General features: G+C 40.3%; 1 protein-coding gene across 2 annotated transcripts in view; it reads right to left on the bottom strand.

Annotated features, from left to right (window-relative positions):
• The window catches only part of LOC124545166 (Fanconi anemia group D2 protein), a 207,201-nt gene that overhangs the window by 39,343 nt on the left and 154,018 nt on the right, over window positions 1–13,840 (bottom strand). For both annotated transcript variants that reach the window (XM_047124001.1, XM_047124002.1), the window contains exon 19: window positions 3,045–3,204. In XM_047124001.1, the coding sequence (XP_046979957.1) occupies window positions 3,045–3,204 (160 nt within the window). The remainder of the gene's footprint in view (window positions 1–3,044; window positions 3,205–13,840) is intronic.

Raw genomic sequence — 13,840 nt, 5'->3', positions numbered from 1 at the left:
GTACAGTCTCCCTGCTTCTCTATGATTGGGTCCCATCATCTTGGAAGCTCTATTATTCCATGCAGGACAGCATTTCTGTTCATGCGTCAAATGGCACAAGTAATGGTGGTGGAAAGCTCTTCCAGAGAAAGGTAATGACGTCTATGCATAGGTTTTTTCAACTTCAGCTACCCAAGCACAACTTGCAACCCATCCTCACAGCCTTACTTCCACCAGTACCTTGTCTCCTACATTTCAAGCTTCACAGAAGCTCTCCTGCAAACCTTGCAACACTAGCAGTTCTGGAAGAAAGGATATTGCAGAGACATGGCTTAGCCACAGCCAGGGGGATGTTTCCAGTTTGAAATTTTCACTCTGCAGCAGAGTGTGTGCCGATATGAAACTTTCTGGCAGATATATCCTTTCTTTCAGAAGCGCTAGTCTTGCAAGGTTCACAGACCTTCAGTGAAGTTGAACATAGGAGATGAGGTACTGGTGGAAGTAAGGCTATGAGGATGGGTCACGATTCATGTTTGGGTAGTGTAGTGATTTGAGAATTTCTGCGGCCTTACACTGTCTCGAACACATGATATTTTAGATGCGAGTGGGAAAAAGGAAGCCTCGAACACATGATATTTTCGATCTGAGTGGGGAAAAAGGAACCCTATCTACTGTGCATCATCTGTCTGTGTGTGCAGGTCTGAAGCTTGTTGTGAGAAGACTGTAGACATGGCGGTCGAATGGCACCGACAAGTACTTGTCGGTCGATTGATGGAAGCACTCGGAAGAACCAAGGAACTTCTGTGTTATTCTGTGCTGTTTTGTAATTGTGACAATTGTTAGTGACAAAAGAACAGTTGAGTTGAGAAAGACTTAAGTAACTCTTAACACAGACTTGCTAGAGGCAACATATGTTTATGATTTCTGTGGTTGTTAAACCAACTCTGTTGTGAATGTATCTTAATTGTGTCTAATCTGAGACGACATGGATGACTTACAAGAAGTCGAATATTTATGTGAGAAGTAATAATTCTGTTCTTTGTGGAAGTTGAAATATACCGAGAGAGAACTAAAAGTATTCTTTGAGTACCTACTTATTTCACGAGTAGAGAAAGTCTTATATGTTCCTTTAACTAGCATCATTCTTCGGAGAATGTCCTCTACAGACATCAGGTCTCAATGTTATTGTGGCTTCATGATCTACTTTCGAGAGAAAGGTGCTTGATCGCTATCTAGCTCCAACATTGTTACCTGAACTTGTAACAGTTTTGCAGGAAGAATGGTATAAAATTTCCTTAAAAAACCACACAGGACCTGTATTTATCCATTCCGGGGTAACTGGAAGTTATTTTGAATGCCAACAGTTTTCCTACATCATGGTTGGCATGGCTAAGTGTCGTGTTTCTGGTGTTTCCATACTTTTATCCACCCCCTGTATTTGTCACTCATTGACCTTCTTTTTGCGATTCCGCTAAGTATGAACTTGGAGCCCACACAAGACACCTATTGCTGAACAAATCATGTTTCACGTCTGTTGCCTATTTATGAATTTTTTCCACAGTGTACAAAGACAGTTCCATAATTAGGTTTGTGTTCCACATCTGGTTCTGCAGTGGCTTGTTTTGCATTTTCCCACATTATTAAAATCATTGTTGAGTTGTTGTATTCTAATTGTAGGTTGTGCATTGACATTCTAGTTTGGGACAGTGACATTTTTCAACAGAAAGTCATCCTCTATTGGACATCCATTTTTGTTGCCTTGCGTAGCTGTGGTCTTGTCTTTTTCTTTTACTGCGTTATATCATTCTCATTGATTTTAACATAAAAAGTAGATTTTACCATGGACTTCAACCAAGGAAAAAAACAAACTGTTTAGTTTTTGTCTTTTTGATGAGACCACAGTGTCACTACACTTTTCTATCAGTGCCACCTTGCTGTAAAGTGAAGATGGTAAAAATCTTGCCTGTAAGTAATGTGTAACAAGATACACGTGGTGATATATATATATATATATATATTTTTCCATTTCTGAATAAGTCCTTTGCCTCTAGTTTATTGTAGAATGGAAGGCAATCAATAAGGCATGTTTTGTGCAGGATGAAAATATTCCCCGCTCAAAGAATGACACTGTGCAACAAAAAAAAATACATATTTCCAGACAACTAGTTTTGGTGAGTGATCATTTTCAAATAATGGAGTAACAAAACTTCTAGACTAAGTATGGTTCACTGTCATAAAAATGTATAAGTGCATTTCAGCTGCAGGATTTGTTATAGGCACTTGTGCCTTTTATCTCATGTTTTCCAGCTGTCATTAAGTGTAAAAATTGGCAGTCTTTTAGAGTATTTAGTATACTGACTCACCAGTCAAACTATAAATTGACGATATAATTGTGGGCATTCAGCAGTGGGGTACTCAGCTCAGAGATGAAATGTCTTGGTGAAACATTAAGGTAGAATGGACTGGATATGACCACAAAAGATACTCCTCAAATACAATATTCCTCACAAACACACGACTGCTAATGGAACAGTTTCCAGTTAAGAACTGGTGATTAATATTTCCCCAGTATCACATTCACCAACCCCACTTCGCTATATTTTTGGCTGCCACATTAAAACCCACTCTCAATAACTTGCATAAGATCCACTGATATAGGAAACTTCAGTAGTCAAAGCTAAATGGAATACCACACAACTGTTTAAAAACCATTACTTTTCTGGCAGAAATTCATTGCAATAGCCTGGGACTTAACACAGGTAACAAGTATGTGATTAAAGTTTAGAGAAGGGTACCATGCAAAAGAATATAAACTGCATGGTGTTCATCTCCAAGGCATTTACCCACAGCATTCACCTAATTTTTTAAATGGTTAATTTACCTTTTGGAAAATACAAAACAAATAATAGTATTCAGTTTTGCACAACAATTGGTGAAGACTTGTAATTCGAATATAAGAGACTTAATAGTAATTTTATCATTTTAGTAACAACATACAACAGATTCGCATTGCTGCACCTAGAATTCACAATTTCAAAAGAAGGAGTACCAAATACCATTTTTACCTTTCAATCTGTCAAGATTTTCTGGAGACTCAAAGCCATGCCAAGAGTAAAAAATTGCCAAAGACTGTAAGATAAGCCGAAAGCACTGTTTCCTTTCCACTGAACCTGCTTCAAACATGTTTGGGGCATCTGTGATGCCATCACTTGCTTCCAAAAGACCCTGAAATAGTGTACCAGTATTTGTATATATATGCAGATCAGCAGAAAACACGAAAGACAGTACATAAGGCAATAAAATATGCAAATATTAGAAATGTTCTTGTATGAGGCATCTTCTACACCCATCCACCAATGTTTGCCTCCACAACAATAAAAAAATTAAATCACATAAGAAAAACTATGCCTCAGGAGAATGGTGCTGATATGTGCCATAAGAATGGCTCAAAACTCACAGCAGTGTACAGTGTGGGTTATGCATAGAAAACTGATTGTTGATATATAACTGAATTCGTTTTAGGAAGTACGCTCAGCACAGCTACATTATATTCAATATTTGGCAGTGTATGGCAGTGATGGCTATCACTGATTTAAGGAAGGACAGAATGTAGGTTCGGGTTTTTAACATCACAGCAATGGTGTAATTATTGGAGAGTGAGCACTCATTCTGTTGTAGAAGGGTTTTGATGAAAATCTATGATGGCCTCTTTAGGAGAACCATCCTGGCATTCACCTGAAGTGATTTTCAGAAAGCTCAAGTAAGCTAAATCTGGATAGCTGAACAGCTATTCCCCTTAAGTAGCAGCATGACGCACTGAAATACAAACACTCACATCAGTTCTATTTCATCCGAAACTAAAACACACAGAAGATCAAAGTACTCCATTACTGAATGAGATACTTATTTTTTTTAAAAATACATTTTTGTTTCCTTTTTCAATGGCAGTAACAATTTCAGTGGTATTTTGATCATGAAGTTTAAGCAAACTTCTAAAATTTTAAATGTTACATGGTATAAAATGTTCACTATTTGTCATCTTCACAGGACGTACAGATCACCTCACTATGCTTTTTTAATACATGTTTGTAACAAATCAAATACACTGTTTAAAGCTTGCTGTTATTTGTTCTTGGATATATATAGCAACTTCTCCTTGACTAGGCAGTGATAACCGGCTCTGTCCTTCACATCCTTGCAAACTGGCACCAATTCGTCCACTGCTAAATAAAGTTACATTTTTTGTTGTGGATTTCAATGTATATAACAACTGATTATCCTTTGGACAACAGTAAGTCAGTTTGTAAATCCATAGCCATTTTCTTCAGAAATTCTAATCTTGCAACTTTATTACCAGAGCTTAATTTGTAAAGGATATACAAATACAGAGCAGACATACAAAAACACACTGCTAATGGCCATCTTTTCATTCTCCTCTTAGTGCTGTAATTACTATATAATTTACCACAATTGTCTACTCTAGTTTTTGTATGATTGTACAATATTATAACTTCTGGACTTTTCTGAGTGCCTGTATTTTCATCGATCTCTCCATCATAATGTATCATGGAGAATAGTAAAAACGGACCTTAATTTGGCTGGTAACTTTGAAACCATTGACATATTTTTTACAAAATTAAATGGGCTTGAAGCTACAGTTCTACATTTATTAGGCAAAAATTGTGGCGGAGTATCTGGTTTGTTCTTTCTTTCGTAATGTTCCAACTAATGTCAAACTTTTTTGACAATAAGATTCCTGCAAGAGGCATGGTGGTTTGTCAGTAGTTAAATTTCTGTCAGTACCAACCAGAGGAACAATGAGGCATTGCATTATTTCTGAAGGCATGTTTACCATGTTGAAAGATCACCCTAACTGTGCACCTATGTATATTTCAAAGATCATAACACAAAATGTTCTGAGTCTACCAAAGCAAATATCTTTATGCTGTACTTCTTTGGATCTTGGGAGATAGTGCTACAAGGAAAATAGTCAGCAAAGTGGAATGAGTTGCTCATCAATTGGCACCTGGCTTCCACGATTATACAACTTCAAATACTTACTTTGCAATAGTGTGATAAATTCACACACATCAGCTAACTCGCCAATCTTTTCCTCTCATCTCCTGTGTTATCATCATCAATACGTATACAGTGAAGAAAAACAAGAATATCCCATATAGCATGTTGTTCTTGCTGTAGTCTTCAGCTGGAAGACTGTTTTGATGCAGCTCTCATTGCTAGTCTATCCTGTGCAAGCCTCTTCACCTCTGCATTACTACTGCACCCCATATCCATTTTAATATGTTTTTCAATATAATAGAAGGAAACATTCCACATGGGAAAAATTATATATAAAAACAAAGATGAGGTGACTTACCGAACGAAAGCGCTGGCAGGTCGATAGACACACAAACAAACACAAACATACACACAAAATTCAAGCTTTCGCAACAAACTGTTGCCTCATCAGGAAAGAGGGAAGGAGAGAGGAAGACGAAAGGAAGTGGGTTTTAAGGGAGAGGGTAAGGAGTCATTCCAATCCCGGGAGCGGAAAGACTTACCTTAGGGGGAAAAAAGGACAGGTATACACTCGCACACACGCACATATCCATCCACACATATGTATGTGTGGATGGATGTATGTAGGTATGTGTGGATGGATATGTGCGTGTGTGCGAGTGTATACCTGTCCTTTTTTCCCCCTAAGGTAAGTCTTTCCGCTCCCGGGATTGGAATGACTCCTTACCCTCTCCCTTAAAACCCACTTCCTTTCGTCTTCCCCTCTCCTTCCCTCTTTCCTGATGAGGCAACAGTTTGTTGCGAAAGCTTGAATTTTGTGTGTATGTTTGTGTTTGTTTGTGTGTCTATCGACCTGCCAGCGCTTTCGTTTGGTAAGTCACCTCATCTTTGTTTTTAATATGTTTTTCTGCATTCAAGCTCTAGTCTCCCTCTACAATTTTTAACCCCCCCCCCCCCCCATTTCCTTCCATTACCAAATTGACAGTCTTGATGCCTCAGAATGTGTCCTGTAAACCGAAGCCTTCTTTTAGTCAAGGTATGCCATAAATTTCTTTTCCCCCTGATTCAGTTCAGTACCTCCCCATTTGGTATTCGATCTAACAATCTAATCTTTAGCATCAGCACCACATTTCAATAGCTTCTATTCTCTTCTTGGCTGAATTGCCTATTGTCCACCTTTCACTTCCATATAAGGCTACACCCTAGACATATATCTCCAAAAAAACTTACTACCACTTAAATTTAAATTACATGTTAATAAATCCCTCTTTTCAACAAATTCTTCACTTGCTACTGCAGTTTATATTTTCCCATTTTAGCCACCATCAGTTATTTTGCTGCAGAACAGCAAAACTTACCTAATACTTTTAGTGTGTCATTTCCTAATTTAATTCCCTCAGCACTGCTTTATTTAACTCGACTACATTCTGTTACCCTTGTTTTACTTTTACTGATGTTCATCTTATAATCTCTTTCCAAAACAGTATCTATTCCATCCTACTGCTCCTACAAGTCCATAGCAGTCTCTGGCAGAATTACGATGTCACTGTCAAACTGAAAATATTTTTGTTTCTTAGTCCTGACCTTTAATTCCCTTTCCAAAATTCCCAATGGTTTCCTTAACAGCTTACTCAATGTACAAAGTGAAAAACATCAAGGACAGGCTACAACCTTTTCTCACTTCCTTCTCAACCACTGCTTCCCTTTCATTTCCTTCCACTTTTACAACAGTTTGGTTTCTGAACAAGTTTTAAATTACTTTGTTCTCCCTGTATTTTATCCACACTAACTTCAAAATTCCAAAGAGTATAGGTAAGCCCACACTGTCAAAAGGTTTCTCTAAATCTATCGATTCTACAATATAGGTTTGTCTTTCTTCAACCTATCTTGTAAGATAAGTTGTAGTAAGATCAGTATTGCCTCACATGTTCCTGTAGGTCTTTGAAACTCAGAATAATCTTCCCCAAGGTCAATCTCTGCCAATTTTTTCCATTCTTCTGTAAATAAATTGTGTCAATATTTTGCAACCACGACTTATTAAGCTGATGGTTTGGTAGTATTCACTCCTGTCAACATCTGCCTTCTTTGAAAATGGAGTTACTACATTCCTCCTGAAGATTTAGTTTATTTTGGCTGTCTCATACATCTTGTAATAATTTTGTCACGCCTGACTCACCCAAGGATCAAAATAATTCTGAGGGAATGTCTACTCCTGAGGCCTTGTTCCCAATTAGGTCTTTCAGTGCTCTGTCAAATTCTTCTCACAGTATCATATCTCCCACTTATCATCACTTACTTCCTCTTCAAGCTTATCCCCCTTATACATACCCTATATTTATTCCTTCCACCTTCTTTGCTCAGTACTGGTTTGCCATCTGAGCTCCTGATATTTACAAAGATGCTTCTCTTTTCTCCAAAGACTTCTTTAGTTTAGTATAGTTAGCATTTACCTTTCCCCACATTAGGCATGCTGCTACAGACTTTCAGTTGTCCTCTATCCACTCCTGTTTAGCTATTTTGCATTTTCTATCACTCTCATTTTTTAGATGTCTGTATTGACTTTTGCTTTGTATATTTGCTGCTATTTTTATGCTTTCACCTTTTGTCAATCAAACTGAATATCTCCAAAGTTATCCCCCTTATGCCTTATCTCTTAACATATATTTGTCCCCTGCCACCTTTCTTAATTCATCTCTCAAAGCTATCTTGCTTGAACATTAACTCTTGAAATGTTAAAAATGGCATACAATGACAACACTATGGGGAAAACACAAGTGTTTGAGTGGTTTTCCCATTCCAAAACGGTGAAATGTCAACTACTGACAAACCTCATTCTGATCAGCCTTCCATGATCCAAACACATGAAAATGTTGAAAACATTCTTGCTATAATCACTATCATTAATGAGGATTGACAACAGACCACTGAGGAAATTGTAGAGCTGTTGGGAGTGACTTGGAGTTCAGTATACTGAATTGTGACAGAAGATTTGGGAATGAAAGTGGTGGCTGCCAAACTTGTGCCACAGCTGCTCACTGTTCATTAAAAACAAGGTTGCATGGAAGAATGCTATGCTTTGAAATAAAAGTCCTGAAATGATCCAAACTTTTTTTCAAAAATTATCACACGCGCCAAAACTTGGTGCTATGCTTACAATCCTGAATCCAAGCAACAATCAAGCCAGTGGAAGACTTTAAGTTTGCCTCACCCCAAGAAAACTCACCAGGTGAAATCAAACATTAAGACAATGCTGATTTGCTTCTTCAATGTGAGTCTAGTTGACAATTCAGAGTTTGTACTGCAGGGTCAGACAGTTAACCAGGCTTTCTACTTGAAAGATTTGAAAAGGCAGCGCAACAGTGTGCAGCAGAAGCGGCCTGATTTGTGGCAGCCGTTTTTCCATAGTGACAATACCACTGCTCATGCAGCATTGTCTGTATGACAATTCTTGACCAAAAATGGTATGACACCTGTCCCTCATCCTGCATACTCACCCAACCATGAAGAGACATATGAAAGGAAAGCATTTAGGTGAGTTGATGAGGTGGAAAAAAAAAAAAAAACAATGGAGGCACTGGCAAGCGTCACAAAAGATGAATTTAAACAATGTTTAAAAAGATTAGACGAGTGCATTAGTACAAGTGGAGAGAACTTTGAAAGGGATTGCAGGTTTGTGCTTAAAATGTGAATAAATACATTTAAAAAGTATTTTTTCTTTTGGGTACCCTGTTGTACATCAGGCCTACATATATCCCACAGATCATAATCCATCAGAGCATCATCAAAATAAAGAGAAATGATGTCCATTGGAGTCTTTGCTGCTGTAGCCAGGGCTAAGGTGTCTGGCCTATGAAATGATGTTATGGCTTTTAGGTCTTCCCATATGGCTAATTAGTTTTATGGGCCATTTAATTTGCCCATCTTTACACACATAGCAATCTCCAGTAACTAGCGAATTTGAAGGCTGATCACTTCAAAAGGCAAAAACACCTGAATTATGTTCCCTTATTTCAACATTTTCCTCACCAACTACTGTACTTTCATCAGACAGACTGTTCATCATCATTTCACAGCAGCTCTGACATAATTTCCTCATCTACCCAGATCTTTAACAAACTTGGAAATTCTCTGAAAAGATGAGAGGAAAAAAGGTTAACACTTCCTAAAATACATAACTGATCAGAAAAGTTATAATGACAAATTTACATACAAGTTGACATATATTAAACACAATATCAAACAATGGAAAATCCAGGGGAATGTAACAATATTATGAAAAGGATAGTTGCTATTCACCATATAGCAAAAATGCTGAGTTGCAGATAGGCACAACAAAAAGATTGTCACAAAATAAGTTTTTCGCCAACAAGGCTTTTGTCAAAAACAACAAAACACACACACACACACACACACACACACACACACACACACACACACGTGTGTGTGTGAGTTGTAGTTGCCTGATAAAGGCCTTGTTGGCCAAAAGCTTGTTTTGTGACAGTCTTTCTATTGTGCCTATCTGCGAATCAGCATCTTCAATTTTGGTGAGTAGCAAACACCCTTTTCATAATATTATTTAACATAATATGGTGATTGCATCAGGTCACTTCACTGAAATATGGAGTTGCATTGGAGCAAAATACGCAGTACGAGGAAACAATGAGAGTGACAATGGTTTTAAATAGAGCTCAAGAGACAACACCACAATGGAGGAATTTACAAGGAAACCTTTGTTCCTTATCTTATCAGAAATAAGATGAAGAAGAAAAACCACTAAGGTCATTTTGACCTGATAAGAGTAAAGAGTTAATCTCACCCCTATTGAAAACAGCTCCAGGGCCTAACCACTCCATCATATTGTTTATTGTGTCCTTTAAGTGGTTTGCTGCTATTCTTCAATTTTTACTCTTTATTCTTGACTGCTTGCTACACTATAGTTACATGCTTATTAGACTTCTTTTATAATTTTTGTGAGGTACACGGCAAATCAGTTGAGAAACGAATGACACACTTTTCCTGGAAATATTATGGGTGGAAATTTTGCAGCTAAACAACATGAAACAGTTTTAAAATTATATTACAGAACATAATTTCAATCAACAGTCTTGAAAATTTTTATACAGCCATAAACACCAGAAAAGAGAGGAATTTCTTTAGTAGCAAGAAATTAAGCCTTTACACAGCATTTCCCTGTAGTCATTACACACTGTATGTCAGTAACAAATCTACAGTGTTATTATGAAATTTTAGCCATTTAATAATAAGATCTTAAATATCTATAAGGGGCAGTCGAATGAAAATGAGACAGATAGGAAAAAAGTAAATAAACTGTTTATTGTTTGAAAAGTAATCCCCATAACTGTTAACATACACTCCTGGAAATGGAAAAAAGAACACATTGACACCGGTGTGTCAGACCCACCATACTTGCTCCGGACACTGCGAGAGGGCTGTACAAGCAATGATCACACGCACGGCACAGCGGACACACCAGGAACCGCGGTGTTGGCCGTCGAATGGCGCTAGCTGCGCAGCATTTGTGCACCGCCACTGTCAGTGTCAGCCAGTTTGCCGTGGCATACGGGGCTCCATCGCAGTCTTTAACACTGGTAGCATGCCGCGACAGCGTGGACGTGAACCGTATGTGCAGTTGACGGACTTTGAGCGAGGGCGTATAGTGGGCATGCAGGAGGCCGGGTGGACGTACCGCCGAATTGCTCAACACGTGGGGCGTGAGGTCTCCACAGTACATCGATGTTGTTGCCAGTGGTCGGCGGAAGGTGCACGTGCCCGTCGACCTGGGACCGGACCGCAGCGACGCACGGATGCACGCCAAGACCGTAGGATCCTACGCAGTGCCGTAGGGGACCGCACCGCCACTTCCCAGCAAATTAGGGACACTGTTGCTCCTGGGGTATCGGCGAGGATCATTCGCAACCGTCTCCATGAAGCTGGGCTACGGTCCCGCACACCGTTAGGCCGTCTTCCGCTCACGCCCCAACATCGTGCAGCCCGCCTCCAGTGGTGTCGCGACAGGCGTGAATGGAGGGACAAATGGAGACGTGTCGTCTTCAGCGATGAGAGTCGCTTCTGCCTTGGTGCCAATGATGGTCGTATGCGTGTTTGGCGCCGTACAGGTGAGCGCCACAATCAGGACTGCATACGACCGAGGGACACAGGGCCAACACCCGGCATCATGGTGTGGGGAGCGATCTCCTACACTGGCCGTACACCACTGGTGATCGTCGAGGGGACACTGAATAGTGCACGGTACATCCAAACCGTCATCGAACCCATCGTTCTACCATTCCTAGACCGGCAAGGGAACTTGCTGTTCCAACAGGACAATGCACGTCCGCATGTATCCCGTGCCACCCAACGTGCTCTAGAAGGTGTAAGTCAACTACCCTGGCCAGCAAGATCTCCGGATCTGTCCCCCATTGAGCATGTTTGGGACTGGATGAAGCGTCGTCTCACGCGGTCTGCACGTCCAGCACGAATGCTGGTCCAACTGAGGCGGGTGGAAATGGCATGGCAAGCCGTTCCACAGGACTACATCCAGCATCTCTACGATCGTCTCAATGGGAGAATAGCAGCCTGCATTGCTGCGAAAGGTGGATATACACTGTACTAGTGCCGACATTGTGCATGCTCTGTTGCCTGTGTCTATGTGCCTGTGGTTCTGTCAGTGTGATCATGTGATGTATCTGACCCCAGGAATGTGTCAATAAAGTTTCCCCTTCCTGGGACAATGAATTCACGGTGTTCTTATTTCAATTTCCAGGAGTGTATTTATCCCACTGTGAGACAATATTTTCTGTTGCCTACAAAACTATGATTGTACCCAGGCATGCAACTCCTTGTCTGATGCAAATCAACAGCCACAAATTTCATTCAAAAATTGAAATTGCGTGGGAGGATGATTAAGACTGTGTGGAGGATGGGTAAGATTTTCCCAGCCCACATGTTGCCAAGGTTGTTTCAATCATGTTGCACACTTTTTGTTGGGAGGCCCTTATGCACCCCCATGCAGCCCCCATCTGTCCTCATGTGATTTCTACATTTTCGATGCCCTCAAGAAAGACTTTCATCACCATCAGTTTACTTTGGATGAAGAGGCGCACACCTCAGTACAATCATGGTTCTGTAAGCAACCACAAACATTTTTCCATGAAGGCATTGACTATCTTGTGTTACAGTGATGTAAAGGTGTTAAAAGTTATGGCAATTACTTTTGAAAAAGAAAACAGACTACTTACTTTTTTTCCATCTCTCTCGTTTTCATCTCACTGCTCCTTATACATGGATTTCTTCCTGATGAATTTCTCTGTCTTGCAAAAGCAGTAGTCAGTTATTCATGGCTTCACTTTCATATTGATTAACATGTGATTTACTGTTTTGGGGCAACCTTCCACTATACCCAAAAATTTTATTAGTATCCAGAAAAGCTATATCGCCCCAATACATAACACTGTAATTTAATACATGGCAGACAAAAGCAAATTAGATACTTTTCAGATGATGATGATTATGTGGTGGTGGTGGTGGTGGTGGTGGTGCTGGTGGTGGTGGAGTGGACTGAGAGGAGGCGACGACAGAGGAAGTGGAAACTCTTAAGTAGTGGTATGGTGGGTTTAGTGGAGATTTAGGCCAGGAGGATTATGGGACAGAAGAATATCTTGCAAGGGTAACTCCCTTCTTCATATTTAAGAAAAGCTGGTATTGGTAACAATCCATGATGCAGGCATTGGTCTCAAAGATGTTGGGCTCAGCAGCCTGTACTGTCACTGGGAGGTCAACTCTGCTCTTGCTCACAGTTTGGCAGCAGCCATTTGTTCTGATGGATAACTGGCTGGTGGTCATATCCACTTAAAATGCTCTGCAAAATTACAGCAGAGTAGTTATATGAGCTGGCTGCTTTCACAGTTGGCTCTACCTGTGATAGTATAGGGTAAGCCTGTGACAGGATTACAGTAGGTTGTGCTGGACAAGTGAATCGGGCAAGTTTCATACCTGGGTCTTCTACAGAGATATGACCCACATTGCAAGGGTTTGGGAGTGGGACTGGATAAGGATGGACCAGGAAGTTATGTACATAGGGTGGACAGTGGCATATCAGTTTAGAAGGGATTGGATAATGGGTAGGATGCCCTCATTTCCAGGTGTGATAGATAATCAATGCTCTAGCAAAGGAAACGGTCCATTTGCTCCAGTCTAGGATGATACTGGGTGATGAGGAGGTGCACCTTTGCAGCTGGTTCTTGGGGTGGTGAGAGGATTAGGAATGTATGAGGCTATGATAAGGAGAATATGTATATGGACTAGGTTTGAGGAATAGCTTCTGTCTGTGAAGGCCTCTCTTGAGACCCTCAGGAAACTACACATGGGAATTCTAATCACTGCAGACTTGCCATCTAGGGTTGGCCAAGCTAAATGGAAGTGATTCTTTGATGTGAATTGGGGGCGGGGGGGGGGGGGGGGTGTCAAAATGCAGGTGCTGTTTGTGGTTAATGGGCCTCATATGGAGAGAGGTACAGATGGAGCCATCAGGGAATGGAGCCCAGCATCCAGGAGTTATCACACTGGGTTGAAGAGGAACAGGTGAAGATGTTGAGGCTGTGGAAGAGTGAGTATAGGGTGTCTTGAACCTGAATCCAGATCATGAAGATATCATCAACGAACCTGAACTAGACAAGCGGTTCGAGGTTTTGGAAGGCTAACAGTATTTCCTTTAGATGGCCCATAAAAAGACTGGCATAGGAAGGTGCCATGAAGATATCCATGACCATGCTGTGAATTTATTTGTACCTCTTCCCTTCAAAGGAGAAACAGTTGTGTGTGA

Source organism: Schistocerca americana, chromosome 8 (genome assembly GCF_021461395.2).
Source record: "Schistocerca americana isolate TAMUIC-IGC-003095 chromosome 8, iqSchAmer2.1, whole genome shotgun sequence".
In the NCBI taxonomy this organism is placed as follows: Eukaryota; Metazoa; Arthropoda; class Insecta; order Orthoptera; family Acrididae; genus Schistocerca; species Schistocerca americana.
The sequence above is the reverse complement of the archived record's forward strand: the minus strand, read 5'-3'. Positions and strand labels throughout refer to the sequence as shown.